The sequence below is a fragment of the Rousettus aegyptiacus genome, unplaced genomic scaffold (genome assembly GCF_014176215.1).
Source record: "Rousettus aegyptiacus isolate mRouAeg1 unplaced genomic scaffold, mRouAeg1.p scaffold_m13_p_9, whole genome shotgun sequence".
Taxonomy (NCBI): Eukaryota; Metazoa; Chordata; class Mammalia; order Chiroptera; family Pteropodidae; genus Rousettus; species Rousettus aegyptiacus.
In genome coordinates, this window is record NW_023416312.1 from 87,493,278 (window position 1) to 87,515,656 (window position 22,379).

Genomic DNA, 22,379 nt, shown 5'->3' on the forward strand with positions numbered 1-22,379 from the left:
TACTCTCAATTTATTTTTACACAAGTTGAACTATGGGAACATTTTACTTTTGCCATGAAATTTGCATTAACGGAGTATCACAGGGGTCCTTCTAAGCCAGTAAATATACTTAGGTACCAAACTTTATTTAACTAGTAATCCTAAATATTTTGATATGGCCCTTCTACTCTTCACCCCACTCCCATGGTCCCTGACATCTTACGATTTAATTGAATTTCTCTGCCTCCTTTTGCACCCCGCCCCCGGGCTCTGCCAGAGGGGGGAAAATGCTTCTTGCCCCTGACATTTCCTTAATCACATACAGACATGGCTGGATGTTCTTTGCTAGGCTGGTGAGTCAGAAGCCTGGACGGGCCAGCTTAATGAACTAGCTCAGGAAGGAAGTGCTTATAGAGATAGGTGCACTATGCCATCAGTGGGTGGGAGCTGATGCTGGCTAGAAGATCTGAACTTTGTGAGAGGCAGCCTGGTTCCTAGGAAAGAACATTAGCTGGAAGTCTGGAGGCCTGGACTAATCCTTTCTCTGCCACTAACTTGCTGCATGACCCTGGTAAGTCATCCCCTTTCTCTGAGCCTAAGTTTCTTTACTTATGAAACCATGAGGCTGGCTCCTGAAGACACTGTGGGAGGACAAGAGGTCTCCTGAGTCAGGTCCCCAGGAAGAGGACAGTTTCCTCTGAGGCTACCTAGGAGGTGAGTTAGGAGCAGGCACATTCGTTTCAGAAATAGCCACAAGTAGCGTACCACAGGAGAGATCAGATTGGAACTGCCCAAGCCTGGGGTCAGAACTGACGAGGGCATCTTGGACGATAGCAGTTAGAAATTGGAGAGAGACAGAGAGAAACAAAGAGAGAGGGGAGAACTCTGAACAAGTTAAATCAAGAAGGATTAGGGAAGAAGTAAATTAGTGGGGCCCAGGGGAAGGTTGTGTGGAAGGGTTTGGGGGCATAAAATTTAAGAGCCTGCCTATCAGAGATCTGGGGGAGATGCAGAAGGCAAGCTGATACTGGAGCCAGGGTAAAACAAGAATGAGCTAGAACCACACAGACAAGTCTTATATGTTCAATTATATTGGGATGATTTTTGAAAAGAAAATGGGTGCCAAAAATGTAGCCACCTGTAAGGCACTTGATCTCTGAGACACTTTACCTTGGACCAAAGGAAATTTGTTTACAATTAAGTCTTGATATTCTGTGCTCTACCTTAAGGGATCATTGGAAGAACCAGAGGTGCTGTGCAGAGTCCAGAGCAAGGCTTTGGTCCCAAGCATGCAGCCTCAAGAGGAGAAAGAGCCCCTGGTTTCCAGCCAAGGTCCTTGCGTGCTATTTCCTGTACCTGAAATACATTCTTCTCTCACCCAGAAAATTCCCTCAGGGCTCTGATGTGCCTTTTGTAGAAAGCTTCCCTGACCCTCTCACTCCTTAACCTCACTCCTCCTGCATGCTTCCACAACCCCCTGCACTTGCTCTCTTACGGTACTTCCCAAGAGTACTGTGGTCAAATCCTTAACTAGCAGTCCTTTCTTTTAGTAATTGCTAAGCGCTTGGCAAATATTTGCTGAATGGATGTTGACTACTTAATGTCAAGCATTGGGACTGCATGCACTATAGGAAACATCAATAGGAGAACCTTTGGGAATTATACAGAAAGATGCTTGGAGATTATGGTTTTTTTGTTGTTGTTTGTTTGCTAACAGCAGTAGGTATGAAAATCACATAAGGGGTATAGCAGCATCCAAGAGCCCAGTTGTGAGGAGTAAGTTCTTTTAGAATTTCCCTAGAAGCAGGCTGCTCCTATTTTGCTTTGTGGGGAGGAGGTAGAGGTGGGAGAAAGCAGTGAGCGAGGGGACAGAATCCTGCCTTTGGGACACAACCCTGGAGTTTTCATCCTTAGAGCCAGAGAAAAGAACATTCACCAATTCTCCCTCAGATACTAAGTTGCTGACTACCTCAAAGACAACCCTCTCTCCCTGCCCTCTTTCCAGGCTTTGCTAGAAGGGCAGAGAGACCTTGATGAACATTTATCCTGTCAGGCACAGGGCAGAGGGCCTTACATAATTTTCTCATTTAACCCTCAAGACAACCCTATGAAGCAGAAACTATTGTTATCCCTGATTTAAAGACAAAGCAATCGAGGCACAAAGAGGTTAAATAATTTGCCTAAGATCTCACAGCAAGTAGAGTAGTCAGGTATGTCTGCTACCAAATTCTGGCTATTTACACCACCTTAATCTGCCTCTCAGAAAAATTGTTACACTCAAACACTATTCCCTAGTCGGGCTAATAGTGTTACTATTTTCAAGCAATTAAACATGATTATGTTCTATATTTATAGAAGATGTTAGCACTAAAGAGGACATATGGATGGCAAATGGCACATGCAAAGATGCTCAACATCATTAGCCATTAAGGAAATGAAAATCAAAACCACAATGAAATAATACTTAGAATGGCTAAGATAAATAATACTGATGATACCAAGTGCTAGTGAGGATAAGGAGCAACTAGAACTCTCAGTCAAAACTAATCTTTAGTAATAGAAGTTAGAATAGTGGTTACCTTTGTGAGAAGTAGAGGTAATTGGAAGGAGACAAGAGGGGTGCTTCAGGAGTCTACAACCAGGGTGATGATTACAATGGGTATATTTACTTTATGAAAATTCATCAAGCTTATAATTTATGTACTTTTCTATGTATGAAAGTTAACTTCAATAAAAAATTTATTTAAAATAAAGTATTACAGAAGAAAATATGCTATTATAAAAATAATGCAAAGCACAGAAAATATAGATCAAAATGTAAAATTTGCCACCCATACCCCAGATCTATCTCCCAGTGGTAACCACTGCTACCTGTGTTTGTCTATGGAAGCATATAAACAAACGTGGCTTCTTTACTTGCACAAATGGGGAGTGGAGTCACAGTACCCACCAGTCAAAAACAAAGTGTGGGTATTTGTCAAGAAAATTTACCTTGGAGACCTAGGATAAAAATAGGCAGCTAAATAGAGATCGATGATTCTAGTCACACTATCAAAAATTAATATCTAAAAAATCCCAAACAATCTCATTTAAAAAATGGACAGAGGATCTGAATAGGCATTTCTCCAGAGGACATACAGATGGCCAATAGACATGAAAAGATGCTCAATGTCAGTAATCATCAGGGAAATGCAAATCAAAACCACAATGAGATATCACATCACACTCATCAGAATTGCTATTATCAAAAAGTCAACAAATAAGTGTTGGTGAGGATGTGGAAAAAGAAGAACTCTCATGCAATGTTGGGTGGAATATAAATAGCTGTAACCACTATGAAAAAAATGTATGGAGTTTCCTTAAAAAAATATATAGAAATATATGACCCAACAATTCTACTTCTGGGTATTTATCCAAAGAAAGCAAAAACACTAATTTGAAAAGATATATGCATCTCTATGTTCACTGTAGCATTATTTACAATAGCCAAGATATGAAAGCAACCTAGGTGTCCATTGATAGATAAATGGATAAAGAAAATGTGATAGATGTGATTTATATATGTGTGTGTGTGTAATGGAATACTATTCAATCATAAAAAATTAAAATCTTGCCATTTGGGACAACATGAATGGGACTGAAGGGTATTGTGCTAAGGGAAATAAATCAGACAAAGATAAATACTATATAATTTCACTTATATGTGGAATCTAAAAAAAAAAGCTAAACAAAAGAACAAACAAAATAAAACAGAAACAAACTCATAGATACAGAGAACAAACTAATGGTTGCCAGAGAGGAGCAGGGAGGGGTTGGTGAGAAGGTTAAGGGAAGTAAGAGGTACAAACTTCCATTTATAAAATAAATAAGATGCAAGGATATATTTAATAATATAATAACTTTGCATGGAGACAGATGGTTACTAGATTTAGCATGGTGATCACATCATAAGGTACATAAATGTTGAATCACTATGTTGTACACTTGAAACTAATATAATATTGTATGCTAACTATACTTTAATTAAAAAAAAACTAAATACCTAATACCTGAAACTGGGCCAATACTCCAAACATCCCTGTCCCTGACCATATTCTTTTGTGCTGGAAATAATTATCCCCAATCCTCTCCTACCTTACTCCTCCTAAGCCTTTGGAGTGTCAGAATAAATACAGCCAACTAGAAAACTGCTACAGAATGAAAAGGGTGGAATATTCCAGACTAGAAAAGCCAAGACCAGTAGATGGACACCGAATGTTGGGATTTGTCAGCGAAAATTCAGGATACAAAGTTATGACAGGCATCTCTTCTTCTAGGAAGTTTTCTTTGATATTTTTTTTTCAAAATATCAAAATTTCAAAATATGGTTGGGTAGGTACTTCTCCTTAATGTTCCCACAGCACTCTGAGTTCACCTCTATGTGGCACTTTTCACACTGTTTTATGGTTGTCTGCTCATGTATTGGTTGGCTTTTTCAAACTGTGAGCTAATCGAGGTAAGGACTATAATCTTTATCTTTGTATCCCCAGCATTCAGCTCAGCATCTGGCCCACAGTAGGAACTCAGTGAATGTTGATTTGAGCAAATAAACTGATTGAAAGAAATGTCTCCTGAAATTGCTTCTTAACAATCTAGCCAACAAGTGCAGCATCCTTGATGGAGTCACCAAGATCATATCATCTCTGGCTTTCTGCTGCAGACCTACATGGAGAATCCCACGTGGTGCAACCAGAATCCTCAAGGCCAGATAAGACTTTGCATTTGAAATTTTGAAATGCAATGCTCGTTTTGAAGAGGGTGTATAACACCAACAATTTACTATGCATTGATCAGACCAATGGAAAATAAACAATAACTTTTAAATTATCTTCCTTCGAGTGTGTTATATTTAGGTTAACATGTTTGGGCAATGTTAAAAATATGTAATTTTTAGTCTTCTAGATCTCAGAGAAATGTCAGAAAAGAAACTTTAAAAAGTGAGTAAGTATAGGGTTATTCATCACAGCATGATTTAATGTCGTGTGACTGGAAACAACCTAAATGTTTATCAATACAGGACTAATTAAAAACATTATAGTAGGCCTTTGATACATTAGAATATTATGCAATTGTAAAAAAATAAGGGAACAAAGAACTTTGCTGACATGAAATAACCCCCAAGATCTAATTGTTAAATGAAAAAATCAAAGACTCATAACAGTGTAATCATATACTATTCTGTTTCAAAAAGTGTGAAAGAGAATATCTATATATTTACTTAAATGCATATAAAAGTATTTCTGAGATATATCTCAGAAACTGACAACACTGGTTGACAATGGAGGACTGAGAGGAAGAGGCAGAAGGAGGACTCTACGATGCTCTCTTCTGTATCACATTTTTAACCATAAGAATGTGTTACTTATTCAAAAGTAAATATAAAAAGAATGAAACCAAAACCACCATGGGAAACAAGAAAAGGTGACATCAATGTGAAAGGAATTCTGAGGGATATGAGGAAGCAAGAAAGCCAACACATTTGGACTAACAGAAATCAGAGCAGAAAACATGGCAATTCAAGAAATCAGAGGGAAGAGTGGATTTTCCCAAAGAAGCACCGATCTCAGAGTCGATAAATGCAAGGAGCAGCCGTAGGCTGAGAAGCAGTCATTATGGTAACTCCTTAAAGAGCTGCAGTGCAAATGGCTGGGACAGATAGACCCTTTTCTCCCTCTCTCTTTTTTCCTATGGATCCTTTGTCAGAAGCAATATTTGGTTCTTGCCTTCAGGCTAAAGATTCCTGGAGAAGACTCTAGGGAGGGTACTGGGAACTTCACAACAGATAGGAAAAAGAAAACAAGAGGAAAACCAGCATAGATCAGGAGTGGAAACTTCTCTGTAGGCTCCACCCACAGAGGAAAGCCCTCCTTACTTTATCAGTTGTGGGTGGGGGTCCCTGGCATTCCTGCCTCTCCACCCAAATAACCTAAAGGGAAACCTGCCTGTTGACAGGCCCTAACCACTTAAACAGAACCTACAGCCAGCCCTCCCATTCCAGAGAGACATTTCTGGGGGAAACAAATCAACATGATTGCAGAGGAAAACCATGCCCTCTACTCCTAAAAGCTAACATCATTTTTCATTTATGAATATGACAATTAAGGGTCGGCACACATTTGAGGAAAACTATCAACATGAAAGGAAAGTATCAAAATAAACAAATGGAATTGACCCCAGAGGAAAGAGAGAAAAGTAAAGGAATAGAGGAAAACTTAAATATATTCTGACTTGTATCACTAGGAAGGCTAGTGCTATTCTACCAGGTTAGAATATTTTACAATTTTGTTTTCTATTCCCTTAAACAAATTTAGTTATTTGGCAAAGACTTACCATTTCCTTACAGTGTGTCAGGAAGCATGGATTCTGAGATTTTTAAAAATTGTCTCTTTCCTCTAGAAGGTAATGGTATGGAAATGTCCAGACAAGTCAGTTATGATGTGATGTGGCAAACACTATGATAGATTAAGCACAGAAGAGGACACCTTGTCAGCTTGGAAAGGATACTCACAGAGGGAGTGTCTCCTCAACATTAATGGATAAGAGAGGAGGGAGTCAGCATGCTTCTAGGGAACAGCTCAAACAAGCACAGAACATTTAGAGAAATACACCTAGCTTAATATGGTTGATGCCCAGGGCTGAGCATGAGTGAGTTGCCAGAGATGAAAGCAGAAAGGTGGGCAGGGGTCAGATCATTTGCTGTGCTAACAATGGATATGCTGTCCTCTAGGTGAGGGTTTTCCAGACATGTTCAGGGAGAAGAGTTTTTGTGAGGTCCTTTGTAGAATAAACAAAATGCTGATATATTTAACTCTTTCATATGTACTAGAAATAATTTTTGTAGCATAAATTATGATTGTGTTCTAGATTATCAATATAAAATTACAACCACAAGCATTATTCATTCACATCAAAAACAAACTGTTTTTTGAGGTTTTCCTTGATACTTATTTGTTGCAGATCAATCACTAGCTGGAAGAAAAGCAGTAGTAGAAAAGGATGACAGAGATTTCAGGAAATTCTGTGTAAGAAAAACTGAAAATTGAAACAATTCAGTCCATTAACCTCATTCTTTCTGTGAACTAAGAAAAGAATGGTTGATATTTGACTTTGGCTGCAGGCACTTTCATGCACTCCATTTAAATTTAAAAATCAATTCTAGATGAAGATTTTTAAAGGAGGCCCAATGCTAGGGCCAGGCCACTCATTATTGAGGGAGAAACAGATGTGGGCAGTTTTGACACAAAGGATGTCTGATACAGAATCAGAAATTAGAAAATAGAGCTAGAGCTTGGAAGCTGGAAAGGTTGTCAATTGTTGCACCAAGCTAGAGGATCAGGCAGAAAAAGAATGGGAGAAAGAGGAGGCTTCAAGAATTGAAGTACAAGCAGGTGATTTTGGAGTTAACCCCTTTCACATTGAACATGTCAGAGCATTCTGTCAATCTGCTTCTCTAGGTCTGCTGCAGAGTCTGAGGTGTCAAATCAGATTAGATAACATGGTCAATTATAAGATTTAGAATGAACATTCTTCTGGAAGTATGGAGGATAAATAGGGTAGGGCAAAAAAGAAGCAAGTAGATAAATTAGGAGAGTACAGTCCAGTAATCTAGGAGAATGGAGAAAAGGGTCTGGACTAGGATGTTGACAGGGGGATTGAAAGAAGTGGCAATCAAACAGCTTTATGGAGGAAGAAGTCACTGGAATTTGGGAATAATATGGTCAAGAGAGAGGGAGGAATCATGCATGGCTCCCAGGTCTCTGACCTGCAAAATTAGATGGGTGTAGTAGTACTTTTCACTTAGATTGGGGGAGAACAGGTCTGGGTTGGAAGTGGAGTAGGGTGATGAGTTAAGTTTTGAACATGCCAAATATGAGGTGGTTTTGGGATATCCAAGTAAAGGTATTCAGAGGTAGCCATACTTACAAATCTGAAGTTCAGGGCTATAGACTTGAGACTTACCAAAATGAAGGTGATAATGAAAACCATGAATGTGGATGGTATTCACCCCCCCCCCAAACATGTAGAATGAGAAGAGGAGAGGGCTGAGGGGAGGGGAGAGGAAGGGAAATGAAAAGAGGAAGAGGGGAGGAGAGGTGCAATGACAGGAGAATGAGGATAGTACCAAAGTTTTAAGGGATACAAAGAATAAAACAGAATCATGAAATTTTCTGAGGGGCAAGAGGAGAGAGTTTACAGAAGATGGCAACATAATAATAGGTCAATGGAATAATAGAAATGTCATTAAAAAGAAATCTAGAAAGAATTCAGCCAGAATTATTGAACAAATAATGGTGGGAGCAGTTTCATGGGAATATTATGGGCAGAAATCAACCTGCAGGAGAATTGAGATCAGGAAGTGAAGGCAGGGAGATTGGGCGAAAACTCTTTCTTGAAGTTGGTCACACGAACAAATCCTGACATTGCCTGAATCTCTGTGGTCCCTTCGACTGATTTTTTCAGGGTCTTTGCAGCTCTGGCATTCTGTAATTGTATGAAATTGACCTTGGAGGAGTCCTCGAGCCCATTTTGGCTTGTGATAATTTTTCTTCAGTGGAACAAAGTTTACTTGTCTAAGAACTGAAGCCTCTGACTTGACTGATCAAAGTTTATCATGTGCATTGAAGCCACCTACTTGGCAGACATAGTGAAGAGCTACACAGATCTGGGCCCAGGACAGGATGCTGGTGCGTGGGAGGGGAAGAAAGCAGGTGCTAACTCTACAGATAGCATGCCTATCGGAGCATTTTGTTACATTTCCTATTTGTCTCTCAAAACAATTTTATAGGAATCACCAAAGCAATCTTATACTGGTTTCTAGACCAGGCTGGGATATGGGATAGGCATTTCCGTAGCTGGTTTTATTTCTAAGGCAATCTGATAAGGCTATGCTAAAGCCATTCAGAAACACATAATCCTACACACCTAATGATTCAATTTGTTATTAAAACTTTGGGTGTTTTCGATGTTGTTATTGTTCTTCGTTTTTTACTAGTATGTAAGGAGTTGGTTATTATTTGGAAAACTCATATCTTAAGCTAAATAAACTCCCCCCAAAAAATTCAGAATGAGAGTTGTTTGTCTATTGCGTAACACATTTCAAATATCTTTCATTTACATGTTTTTCGATCTTCACAACAACCTATACAATAGACAAAACAAGTGCAACTGTTCCCTTTGGATATGAAGAAACCGAGATATAGAGAGGCAAAGTGATTTGCCCAAAGTCTATAACAAATGATTGGTAAAGCAAGGGCTAGAATTCAGGTCTCTTAACTGCAGCTTATTCCCCCTATTCTGAACAGTTACATCAGCATCGGCAATTATCTGATGAATTGGAACTGTGTAGACAGGCAATTGGGCTAATTCAAGCTAATATTCCTACTTTAACCTTAATTACAGAGTTTTGGCCTGATTTTCCTCAAGACCCTACTTCTCTTGGCCTTTGAGAAATTTATTTTTCTTGAATTATCTTTCCAGTTAAATTTTATTTAATAATTGTCAGCACTTCTTTTCGCTTTATGTTATGTAGACTTGACCTGAAATACTGCCAGGATTTTGTTATGTTTAAACATTAAAGAAGTCTTGAGAAGCAATTAGCTAGCAACACACCAGTCATAAAATCAATCCAAACTTTTGTTGACATTTCTTTCTTTCCCCATATACCAGGTTCCCGCTTTACATTAGTAAGAATGAAATTGAAATAAGTCTGTTGCTGGTGGATTAATTTATCACTTTCCTTGAAACTGGTGAACCCAAAAAGTTAGACAGCTATAGGAAAATACTGCCATTGTCTGTTAAGAAGTCTATGACATTTCAAGGCAAGAATGAATGTATGGAAGAAGAAACTTGTTTCTTCTTTACTAACAAAAGGGAAAGCCTGGATGTGAATGATATGGGTATAATTAAAAAAAAAAAAACCTTTACGTAACTTTTTTGCTGGGAGAGAAGACTACGAAGCACATTTTCCAGGAAGTGTGGGCTGCGACGATTGTGCGCTCTTAACTAATCCTGAGTAAGGTGGCTACTTTGACAGTCTTCTCATGCTGCCTCTGCCACCTTCTCAGGCAGAAGATATAATTTCAACTCTAAAGCAGCATGATCGAAACATACAGCCAAACTTCTCCTCGATCTGTGGCCAGCGGACCACCTGTCAGTATGAAAATTTTTATGTATTTACTTACTGTTTTTCTTATCACCCAGATGATTGGGTCAGCACTTTTTGCTGTGTATCTTCACAGAAGATTGGACAAGGTAAGATGAACTCTGAGCCTTTATTAACTAAATCTGGGGTCCTTCTTGATTTGTGAGTTGGTTGGTTTTAGTTCTACCCAAATGATGGCCAATGGTAGAAACCCAAATAGATGAATAATCTTGTGCCATAATGTTTGTTGTCTAGTTAGTGAAGTCTCCTATTCTTGTCTCCGGGCAAGATCTTGTGCTCTGGAGTCAGACTGCCTACATTCAAATCTTAACTCTGCCTTCTACTAGCTCTGTGATCCTAGGCAAGTTATTTTTCATTTTTATGTCTTAGTTTCCACATCTGAGAAATGTGAATTGTACTGGTATCCACCTCATAAATAAAATGAATTTAGCCTTGTAATGAACTTAGAATGGATCCTGGAAAAGAGTAAACATTATGTAGGCATTAGCTATAATTATTTGCTAAAGTTTTGCTTAAGAAGTAAACTATTTTACCATAGAGACATTTTTCTTTTAAATTTCCAACTAGAGAAGACAATCAATTTGATCTGAAATTTTGTAGTGCTTCAGATTAGTATGAACATGGATAAATCCCAAAATTTACAGTCTTTTAGTAAAAGTGGCTTTTTCTGTATAATACCTCAAATGCTGAGTGTAGTTACAAGTTGCTCAGTTTCCCTCTGAGATGTTTTACATTCTTAAATGGTTGGATTTGCAGGAACAAAATAGTAGAATAACTTAGTAGGTTGTTTTACATTCTTAGAAAAAGATAATCTTTAAGAGTTATTCTGTCTCGATGTGTTTACTCACTTCACCAAAGCCACTTTTACTAAAAGACTGTAAATTTTGGGATTTATCCATGTTCATGCTAATCTGAAGCACTACAAAATTTCAGATCAAATTGATTTTCTTCTCTAGTTGGAAATTTAAAAGAAAAATGTCTCTATGGTAAAATAAATTACTTCTTAAGCAAAACTTTAGCAAATAATTATAGCTAATGCCTACATAGTGCTTCCACTGAATATTTAGGAGATTGTTTATATTCTTAGGAAAAGATAATCTTTAGGAGTTATCCTGTCTCGATGTGTTTACTCACTTCCACTGATGGGTATTATTGTCCGTGTTGACAAAATATTAATCAGAGATGAAAAGGATAAATTTGATCAGTTATCTGGCCATTCCTAAAAGTTTGGATATGGAAACTGTGGATGTACAACATCTGTACCCTACATTTTCTCAGGGATGTTTGAGTGTCCTTTATTGGGATGCCGACCTAGAATTAAGGCCATGAAGTTTTCTATTAGGATAAGGTGGGGCAGTGATAGTTGAAACAATTCATTGGGTCACTCAAATTTTAAGTTTTACTGCTGAGAAAAGAGGAGGGTTTCTGGGTCTGGTTGTTTGCTTGTGTTCGGCCTGGTGGACTCTCCAATCAAAGCCTGGACATAAGCCTAGCCTCTACAAGGGAAATAATGACCTGAGTAGACTCAAATTTGCCATAGCATTTAGGTGTGCTCTTAATGACAGTGAAAGCCGTCGGCTAACTGCATCTTGTTTTGAAACCAAAAATTTAATATTAAAACAAGAAAACAGCACAGAATTAGTTGATTATACAAGCAAATTCCTTATATTTAATTAGTTTAAGACATTGGAAAATAAAATATCTTGTTAACTTTGGAAATGAAAGATGATTTTTTAATGTAATTTTTTTACCAGCACTAAAGTTAGAAAGAGAGATGTAATTAGAACTTAGTTAAATTTTGCAAATTTACTTCTTTTTACTAAGTACTGAATCATAAACACTAAAATGGACAAGTTAGCTCAGCAGAAAAGTATTTTATAGGCTATGTTTATAATGAGCAATCATTACTGGAAAAATGGGAAAAATGACAATTGTAGAATGTCGTTACTATGCTACATTGAAAAATATACATTTTGTGATAAAATTTTATTAGAATAACCATGATTTCTATCTAGAGTTACAGATAATATGAAATTTTAGTTGCCGACTTTTGTAGATTTTTAAACCGCTAATACCAAATATCAATTGCTTCTTATTACCTATTTATATCTGCAAAGTCTTTCTCCTGTTGTTGATGCCTCGGAAATGAATGCAGAGGTAGACATCATTGGCTACATTATCTTTCAGAGTTACATTTCTCATGTCCCTATTATTTCATAAATAGATAGAAGATGAAAGGAATCTTCATGAAGATTTCGTGTTCATGAAAATGATACAGAGATGCAACAAAGGAGAGAGGTCCTTATCCTTACTGAACTGTGAGGAAATTAGAAGCCAGTTTGAAGCTTTCGTCAAGGTAAAGAGTTCAGTTGTTGGTAAAAGTATTATCAAAAAGTTCTAGTACTTCTGCTAGGTTGGGAAACTGAAACCTGACAATGTAAAAGTTTAAACATTTGTTATACACACATATATACATACAAACACATACATAAGTATGTGTATCCCCCAAAAAAATAAAAGGCAAGAATGAAGCCAAAATACTATATTAAAAGGAAATGGAAACTTGGAAGGGTGCACATTCATAGGAATGTTATTGACAAAAAAAGGGAAAATGAGCACTCTCATAGACGCATTCGCACATATACATGAGCTAGTACATGTAGTTGCTTCTGGGAAAATTATAAAGTATACCAAGTTTTTTTTTTACGCACTTTGCTTTCTTTCCATCCAAACCTTGATGCCTTTTTACTGTATACCCATGTCTGGCCCCACATTCCTAGAGAAGTGATAACCATTGGTCGCTGCAATATCAGTAGGCCACAGGTTAAGGTATTGCCTTTACTGGGGATAATAGAGACTTCTGAAGACTGACAAATTCTAATATATAAAGGAATGCTTATTTTATGTTGGAATTTCAGATGCCATGAAAGTGGTATCTTTTCCTTTTAGTGTGAGGAGAAGTATGGGGAATGGGGAATGGACCTTCTCGGTATTGCTCAAATTTGATCCCATATAATACAACTTGTTTGTGAAGGCAGTCCCTTTTAGGGTCAATAAAGCCCTGAGGCAGAGTTTGGAGCTTTTTAGTCGAACAGCTTGATAATCAGCATGAAGTCATATAATGAGTACCTAAAACAAGAATGTTAAAAAAACGTTTATTGAGGATGCACCTACAACATTAATTCCATCATCATAGACAAGGAGTCTAGGGGCTCTTTCTCCTGAAGCAGAAAATTAGGAAGTCTTTCTACCTCTTTCCCTCTCAGAACACTGTAATATACCCCTGGTCCTCAGCTCACTTTGGGATCATGAACAGGAGTCAGCACTCCACATTGAGGACAGGTGGGTGGGTATCTGGGTGAACCAAGAGGAGTTAGTTCTCATATATAGATGATGTGTGATTTAACCCGGGAGTGAAGGGTTTGAGATCTTATTTCTGAGCTTGTTCCTGTCCTCCAGATTGTCCCCGATGTGTAATTTAATCCAGTAGTGAAGACTCTAAGGCCTTATTCCCAAGTAACCTATGGAAATCAGAACACAGCTCAAATCTCCTGGTGGCTTTTTAGGTTCTTTACATTAATTTAGGTTTTAGATGAAGACTCCTAACTCTTTATTTGCAAGTCTTGTAAATGATCTGAGTTTCTCTGGGGTTTGAGGCTTCTGCCAGTATTAAAGGGTACTGGAAAGTGTTGCAAATTTAAATGTGAATAAAGTCATTTTCATAACAATGGTTAATAATTCAAATAGCATATATAAAGTACTTGGTTGTGTGATTTTGCGCAAATGAGTTCATCTCTCTAGATCTCAGTTTTCTCATCTATAAAATGAGAGGACCGAGATTATCTATAAGGGAACTACCAACTCCGACATTCTATAATTATGTAATCGGCCTTCAGTTCTCTTCAGCGGCAGTGGCTGTTGATTTTTCCCTCCCTCTCTCTTTCTTACTGAGAGTTTTACGGTTAACTGCCGATTCATCATGGCTTCCCAAATCAGCCACCTGGGATAGGAATAAGGAAAACAGCCAGTGTGGTCTCTCTGCTTATATTTACATTGTGTAAAGTGAGAGCTCCAAAGTTTCATATTCTAAAAAGGCAGACCTTCTCAGGTAGGTCAACAGGGGTTCTTTACATGTGACAGAGGAAGCCCCTTGCCTCTTTTGCAGCAGGGGTGGAATCCTAGTCAATATCATCTGTATATATGATACAATGGAGAGACCCAAAGTCTTCCAGCTACTCAGTCCTCTTCCAGTGTCTGAACTCCTTTCCAATATCCATCTCCCCAAATTCCTCATCTTAAAACAATATTTTGGATTTTTTTAACCTAGCAGGCCAACTACATAATAACCCCAAATTAGATTTTTATATTCTTACTTAATGTTAGTGGGCTCTCTTTCTGGGTCATAATTTGACTGGTCCAAAGCAACCTAAGGTTTGAATTTTGGGGCTCTGAATAATAGTACTTGAGGGGGTCTTAGAAATCATTGGATCTAATTATCAAACCAGAACTTCTCCCCAGAGTTTCTAACAAGTGGGGCCCCAATCTCTGTTTGAACACCTCTAATGATAAGGAACTCATTATCTCCTAAGGCAGGTAACACCAAGCTGTTACTTTGGAGAGAAGATGGGATTCATGGATTATGTTAAGTGGAGGCAGAATAGTATAAATTCACATTAAAACTTATTACCCACTCCACCCTCTGCTACAATGATCAGTTCCATGATTGTCTGCCCATCAGTGCCTGAAATGTTTTTGGTAAGGTCAAAGAGTTTTCCTTTTCCTGTCTATACTTGCTGCGTTGAGTTCCCACTGAGAGGGAAATAACTAATCCCAGATTTTCTGAAAGTCAACTTTAAAAAGTGTTTCGGTTGAGGTGGGGAGTGAAGCAAAAAAAAAAAGGCTCTGGGGAGTGTGGTTGGGGAAAGTTCACGGAAAGGCAAGGCTAGGTGCATAAAAGACAAACTTTGCTGACTTTACATTTTCATCTTGGCTAAACCCTGACACCAATGCAACCACCTAGCCTGAAAGTATCTCGATCTCGATCATCACACTCAAGTTTTTGAAAAGACACTAAATACTCATTTGTTTACTTGTTATCTCACAAACATTTTCCTGTTGCCGCATTTTCACAGTGCCACACTTCAGCTCAAGTGGAAAGTTGAGACTCTGCAGCCCATGTGAGCGCTTTGAGGCACAGGTTCCCCTTTAGGCTCTGTGACTTAAACTCTCACATCTGGTAACTGAGCTGAGCCTACAATAAGGCACTCAACAGCAACAACACAAATTCCCACTATGGGAGGAATGGGGGAGAAAAGGCCTTGTAGAAAGTTGATTCCAGTAATGAGAAGGAGCATAAGACTTTGATTATAGAAAATGAACACTACTGTCTTCTTCCGTTGTATTCAGAGTACAGGGTGATGGTGTGAGTTAAATCCTGGCCTACAAATGTGATCTCAAGGTTTTGACTCTTGGCTTCAGCCTCAGATTTTCTGGGAGACCTCATGACAGCCAGTTAAGCCCTCTAGGCCTTTTATTCAGTATCTTTAAAATGGCAGCAATACCTTTTTATGATATTTTGACCTGTGTTGACGGCAGTCCCGATTAGCTTCTTTAAGTACCTCTAGCCTTCCTTCAGTTGCTAAGTGAGAAGAAACCCCTGAAGAAGTGTTGCATTTGCCTTTGAACATCAGCAACATTGGGAGATTACCTGTGTTTCTTGTACGCTGGTATTCGAAATAAATACAGGCCACACAAGGGCACACGACCAACAAGTGAATCCCCTTAACCCATTGAAAAAAACAACAAAATAAAAAAGATGTCTGAGGAGTTTTTCATAGTCTGGGATTCTTTCCCAAGATTAAATATTTTCTAAGAGATATCAGACCAATTTTATTCTAAAAGATACACACCATGCTTTATGTTTAATAATATTTTATACACCAATTCCCAAGATAAAATAATCTCCCCATTTGACATCATTTGTCAATACCTGTCAAAGCCATGGAGGTTAGGGTCATAGGAAGAGTCAGATCACAGACTCTGGTCTGGTGAGAATACTGGAATGGAGATGATGAAGCCCAGATTCTACTTCCAGATCCACCCCTGGCCTTCCTGGGCTGTCAGCTCATCCAACAGAGCCATGCGCTCCCAATTGGTGTGAAGAGATTAATGACAGGGGATGAGTCCATATGATGATCCTCACCAGAACCAGGCAACAGAATAATGATGAATGCCAAATGAATGATATCTCTAAAACCCCACAAGCAGAGTTCCTGCCCAAATGACCTTTTGTAATGATTCTTATTTCAGGATATAATGGGAAATGAAGTGAAGGAGAAAAAAGAAAAGTTTCAAATGCAAAAAGGTAGGTTGCTGCTTACCAGTTTCTATGAATACTTAAAAACTGAAAGGAATCTTTATAAAACTGATTATATTAAACAACCTAGTGTTGAATCAGATAACTTTTAGGACTGGAAATAAAAAAGGAACAAAATTGGAAAATCGACACTTTCTGCTGCCTGTGATTTAGAAAGGCTTTGTATGTACATATTTATGGGGAGGGTTGGGTTCCTTTAATGCTGATAATACCACGTATGAAGAAATTTTATTATCTTCAGTACCTTAATCAAAGCAACCATACAGCCTAGTACCACCTACAGAAGATAAGGTGATAAGAAAGTCATCATTTGGTAGCAGTGGCATTCATTGCTCAATGATACAAGTTTTTCATGCAGAGCCATGGCTATTGGAGCCCCTGGGATCAAGGAGTAAGTCAGTGTCACAACGTTTTATTCTTTGTCCTGTTCTTGATGTCAGAGCATCTTGAACATCTCGGGCTTGGAAGAAGTCTTGATGGTTCTAAAATCCAGCACCGTGCCCAAAGCACAAATCTTCTTCACAGCAACACTGACCATCTAGCCTGTGATTGAACATGCCTAGGCATTTTCTATCTCATAAAGCAGCCTGGTCCATCTTTGAATAGTTCTAGTAATTATAATAAGTTTATTATGTTACATGAGAGAAATTTTTTTCTCCTCTGAAGTTGAAATTTGTTCCTGTATTCTCCACTCACTAGATCCAATTCTGTTTTGGGGGCCATATGAAACAAAGTATAATTCCTCGTCTACACACGCAGCTGTCCAGATGTTGAAAATGGCAATCATGACCCCTGAGCATTTTCTTCTCCAGACAAAACCTCCCCAGTGTCTTCCGCTATTCCTCTTATGACCCTTTCCAGGCCCTTTCCTCTCCTAGTTGCCTCTTTTTCTGGATGACACCCTCACTTTCCCTGTTCCTCTTAGAAAGTAGCACCGCAAACCAAACACAATAATGCCTGGAGTGACCAGAGCAGCTGAGTGTGGGACAGATGAAGTGTTGGTAGATGAGTGTTTTAGAGGTACTATTATATCACAAAGTCAATGAAAATGATGCTATGGGTTTTGTGAAGTCAATACAGACAAAAAAATATACATGTCTACATACATAGAGATACAGATACTGTTTTCTGAGGCAAAGAGAGTATTCAGTGCTTGCTTTAACTTGATCTAGTTGTAAAGGGTGATATGATTTCCATGATGGTTTTGTCTTCATAATAACTGTAAGATATGTTGAGTGGTGTCATGTTATCTGCTAATTACAGTGAAACTTGAGGAAACAGTTCATGTGGATGCTGCCTAGCAGTCTTCAGGGAAATGATAAACTTAACAAAACTGGTAATTTAATTGACTCAATATTTATAGGGCACCTACAAAGTATTTGGCACCAGGCTCCTTACCAGAAAAAAGAGAAACTTTCACAAAGTCTTTGTATTTAGGAGATATGCACATCTAGTTAAAAAGCAAGCCTTTTATAGGAGAAGCAATTAGAGATAAATAAAACAGTTTGGCCAATTGCTTGACCAAATCAGACACCATAAGCAGCTTACTGCTAATTGTGCAGGTATAGTCTTGGGGCCTACTAAGATTCCAGTGGATGAAAGTTGTTCCTAGAAGCAAGATTCAAAATATGTTTAATGAAGTTCAGTATTTTTAGCCTGTTTCAACCTATGTAAAGCAGAATTGTGTACTGAACAACTATTAGAAGAATGGAATCAGTGGAAATAACCAATTCAATTGTTCAGATTTTAGAAACCAACTTTTCCCCCTGTGAGGATTTCAGCCCATTCTATCCTTCCTTTTACATAATCTGTTTAAGCACAGTCTCTATTAAACAGCTGTAGAACTAACCCAAATTGTTCCATGGGCAGTTTTGTATTACTTTGACCTGAGTTTGCTTTTGGTTTCATTTCAGGTGATCAGGATCCTCAAATTGCAGCACATGTCATAAGTGAAGCCAGTAGTAAAACAGCATCTGGTAAGTCCAAAAGTGTCTGAACATCAGCCACCCAAGAGGGAAAGCTTGGATGCTGATGCAATGTAGCCTAATGATTAAGCTCCTCTCTTTCTCTGGGGCCTAATTTACAGACCTACTCATATGTCTCTCATATGTTTTCCTTTGTCTTCAAAGGGAGCTCAAATGTGCAAATGGGACTTGGAGGGACAAAAGGAGGTAGAACTGGCAATCCTGATGTTCTCATTATGTTCTTGCTCAATGGCTGATTCTAAATGATGAATTACTGGTGGAGGGACCATTATTCTGACAATATAGAAAAGATGGCAGGTAGTGACCTCCTGACTTGGAATATCCCTCATCCTAACCCTTCTTTGCTGTGTGTAAGTGAGCCTCAGGGGTATTTTCTACCATCTGTCAATCCTGGCATGATTAACGTCAGCCTCATTGGGGCCAACCTCAGGAAAATTAAGGGTAAAATCATTCTGCAAAGATCAATAGGTGCCAGGATGTTACATTTTCCAATGAAGTAACAACAGATGACATACTGTAATCTTTTCAACTCTGAACGATTTTATTTCCATATATGTTCTGCCACTATTCTAGCCCTTAGATCTTCCCCCCCACCACCACCAAATCTGTACCTCCTGATAGCTGGTGCTGAAGAATGTGTCACATCTGATAAATGGATGGAAACATGTATAAAATTCCCCATCTACATAAATGCAGTCTGAGAGCATCAGAGCAGCCTTTGAAAAATTCAGCACAGCTTCAGAATGGACCTCTAAACAATGTGTGTGTGTATGAGAGAGAGACAGAGACAAAGAGACAGAGAGACAGATAGAGAGAGAGACAGAGACAGAAAGGAGGGAGAGAGGGAAGGAGAGAGAGAGTACGAGAGGAGACATAGCCTAATCTCTGAGGTAGGGTTTAGGCTTCTCAATGGTTATACACATGGTTCCTGTGGATCATAATATGGAAGTACAAGCACTGGATAGGAAGTTTTGGACAATGAGGTTCAAGAACCATGACTATCACTTACTGGGTGACCTTGGGCACGTTCCTTTACCTATACAGCAGCTTCCTGCCTCACTTCACAGAGTGACTCTGAGCATCAAATCAGCCAATGTGGAAGAAAGTTATGTTGTCAAGTGCTATGCAAATGTAAGGTGTCATTACTTAGCTTATTTCACTGTTAATTGTCAGAAGAGTGACCTAAAACCCTTCATTAATACCAGTTATTTCCATAATATTTAATAATTCTTCCAAGCACCCCTTTCTCAGAAAATACACTATGGGAGAACATTGCAACTATATTGGCATATCCAGGGTGGCCATCCACATGACAGCAACCATCTGGATTGGATGACAGCAACAGAGATACCTCCTAGAAGAATAGCTTCCCACCGGTCTTTGTTCACATTGCCCTTAGATATATTTCATGATGTTCAGATTCTACCTAAAGGCCCACGATTGATACTTGGTCCTAGTATATTTCATAGTCTACATCACAGTAGGTCTGCAAGGGATCAATTGAAAAGATAGTAACACTCCTCACCCCACGCCAGTCCTAAACCTCTCTTTCTTACCTGGTCATGTTGCTACAAGCTTGACCTACATCCCGCAGCAAGGACTAATATTAGGTAAGGACTTACAAAAGTAAACTTAGTGAACTAAAACATAGGGAACCTGCACTTGTTTTCTCAATCAAATGATCCGAAAGTGAAAACATAAAATCTTATTTCTGGAGTGGTCTGGAAGGCTATGAAATGTCAGGCATTTGGGACGCTTTTCCTATTATTACTAAAGGATGAGTCTTAATAGGTTGGATCTTGCACTCTGATAGGCCTAAGACCACCAAATAGGATTTTTAAAAAACTCAAGAAGCAAATGCCTCAATACTTTCACTTCTTCCCATCCCCCACCCCAGCAATCTTGCTCTCTGTGAAAGCTGAGATTTGAAATCGGGTGCACACACTACTTTGAACCCACTCAACATCTCAGCTGAGAAAATGGCACACTGTTGGTGGGTACTCGGGTTTAGCCACAAGAATACAGGTACTTTCAAGTTGGTGGCGCCCACTACAAGGGAGATCAAAACACCGAGTGAAATGACAGGTTTATTTTCATACTTCCTTGCCTAATTTAGTCCTTGCTGTGGGAGGCAGGTCAGGTTTGCAATAGCATAATCAGGTAGAAAGAAATGGGGGCTTTCCTTTTCTCAGTGCTGAGCCTGAGCTAGGTGGATTGGCAACTCTTTGGCTTTGTAAAATTCAAGGAAAGGAAGAAATTAATATTAATATTAGAAAGGATTTTGCCTGAATATGTTGGAATGCATAATTTATGATATGGAACTTTGAATTTATTCACACTTTCTTAAGTTCAAGGGAAAATTACCTTTAAGAACTCTAAAGGCAGAAGAAAACTCACTGTGCTCTGTTACTTTATTTAACCCTCATGAGTCTCTGAAATACGCTGTAATATTAGCCTGTGTTGCAGATGAGAAATTGAAACTCAGAGAGATTAAGTGATTTGTCCAAGTTTGAATAGAACTTAGATTGGAATCTGGCTCCATCTGACTGTAAAGCTCATGCAGATTTATAAGTTATAGCTCCTTCATAGACTCTGAAGGCTGGAAGAGTACTTAAGAATCCCTGATGCCCAAAACTTTCATTCATATATGAAGGTAGTATCAACATTAAACTTTATTTTCTGTTAGAATGCTTCACCTCAATATAAATGTTTTCCCTCTCCATTACAGTCCTACAGTGGGCCCAAAAAGGATACTACACCATGAGCAACAACTTGGTAAGCCTGGAAAATGGGAAACAACTGGCCGTTAAAAGACAAGGACTCTATTACATCTATGCCCAAGTCACCTTCTGTTCCAATCGGGAAGCTTCAAGTCAAGCTCCATTTATAGCCAGCCTCTGCCTCAGGTCAATGAGTGGATCCGAGAGAATCTTACTGAGAGCGACAAATACCCAGAGTTCCTCCAAACCTTGTGGGCAACAGTCCATTCACTTGGGAGGAGTATTTGAATTGCAACCCGGTGCTTCTGTGTTTGTCAACGTGACTGATCCAAGCCAAGTGAGCCATGGGACCGGCTTCACATCTTTTGGCTTACTCAAACTCTGAACAGTGTAACCTCGTAGGCTGCTGCTGAGCTAATGCTGGCAGTCTTCATAATACAGCAAAGCAGTTAAGACCACCCCCTGTTGAACTGCCTATTTATAACCCTAGGATCCTCCTCATGGAGAACTATTTATTATACACCCCAATGCATGTAGGGCTGCAATGAGTGAAATATGGGGTGAGTGAAACCCAAAGAGGCCCTGTACCATAAGAGCTTATATTCTGAAGCAGCAACCTGACTGATACAGACATCCAGAGTCCTATGGAAAGACAAGGCCATAATGCACAGATTGAATTCTGAGTAAACAGCAAATAATTAGCCAAGTTTAGTTTTTGTTTTTGTTTTTGCCTGTAGTGTCTTTCAGTGGATATGTATTTGATTTATCGGTGAAGATGCACAAGGGAAACAGGGAGCCTCAGTTCACATCCAATTACGGTTGATTTTGGGTCCCTGTGGCCATGATTAAAGGGGCAGGCTTTAGAATGTCTAATTCAGCAGAGAACTGGAAAACCCTGCCCCGCCACCAGCCACCTTGACACTCATTCTCTCTCTCTCCTCTCTCTCTCTCTCTCTCTCTCTCTCTCTCTCTCTCTCTCTCTCTCTCTCCCCCCCGCCCTTTCTCCCTGCCTCCCTCCCTTCCTCCCTTCCTTTTTCTCTCTGTCTCTCTGTCTCTCTCTGTCTCTGTCTCTCTCTGTCTCTGTCTCTGTCTGTCTGTCTGTCTCTCTCTCTCACACA

At 39.0% G+C, this 22,379-nt stretch overlaps 1 protein-coding gene and 1 long non-coding RNA gene across 2 annotated transcripts; both read left to right on the forward strand.

Moving 5' to 3' along the window:
• Positions 1-423: 423 nt before the first annotated feature.
• LOC107501384 lies at positions 424-4,845 on the forward strand. The gene is made up of 3 exons (XR_001594755.2): positions 424-550; positions 1,209-1,311; positions 4,509-4,845. It is a non-coding gene; the product is annotated as an uncharacterized LOC107501384 (long non-coding RNA).
• Positions 4,846-10,049: 5,204 nt separating this feature from the next.
• Positions 10,050-21,967, forward strand: CD40LG (CD40 ligand). Its single transcript, XM_016127517.2, has 5 exons — positions 10,050-10,269; positions 12,405-12,536; positions 16,490-16,544; positions 18,470-18,532; positions 21,270-21,967. The coding sequence occupies exons 1-5, from the start codon at positions 10,114-10,116 to the stop codon at positions 21,644-21,646; spliced, it is 783 nt and encodes a 260-aa protein (XP_015983003.1). The 5' UTR covers positions 10,050-10,113; the 3' UTR covers positions 21,647-21,967.
• The last annotated feature ends 412 nt before the right edge of the window (positions 21,968-22,379 follow it).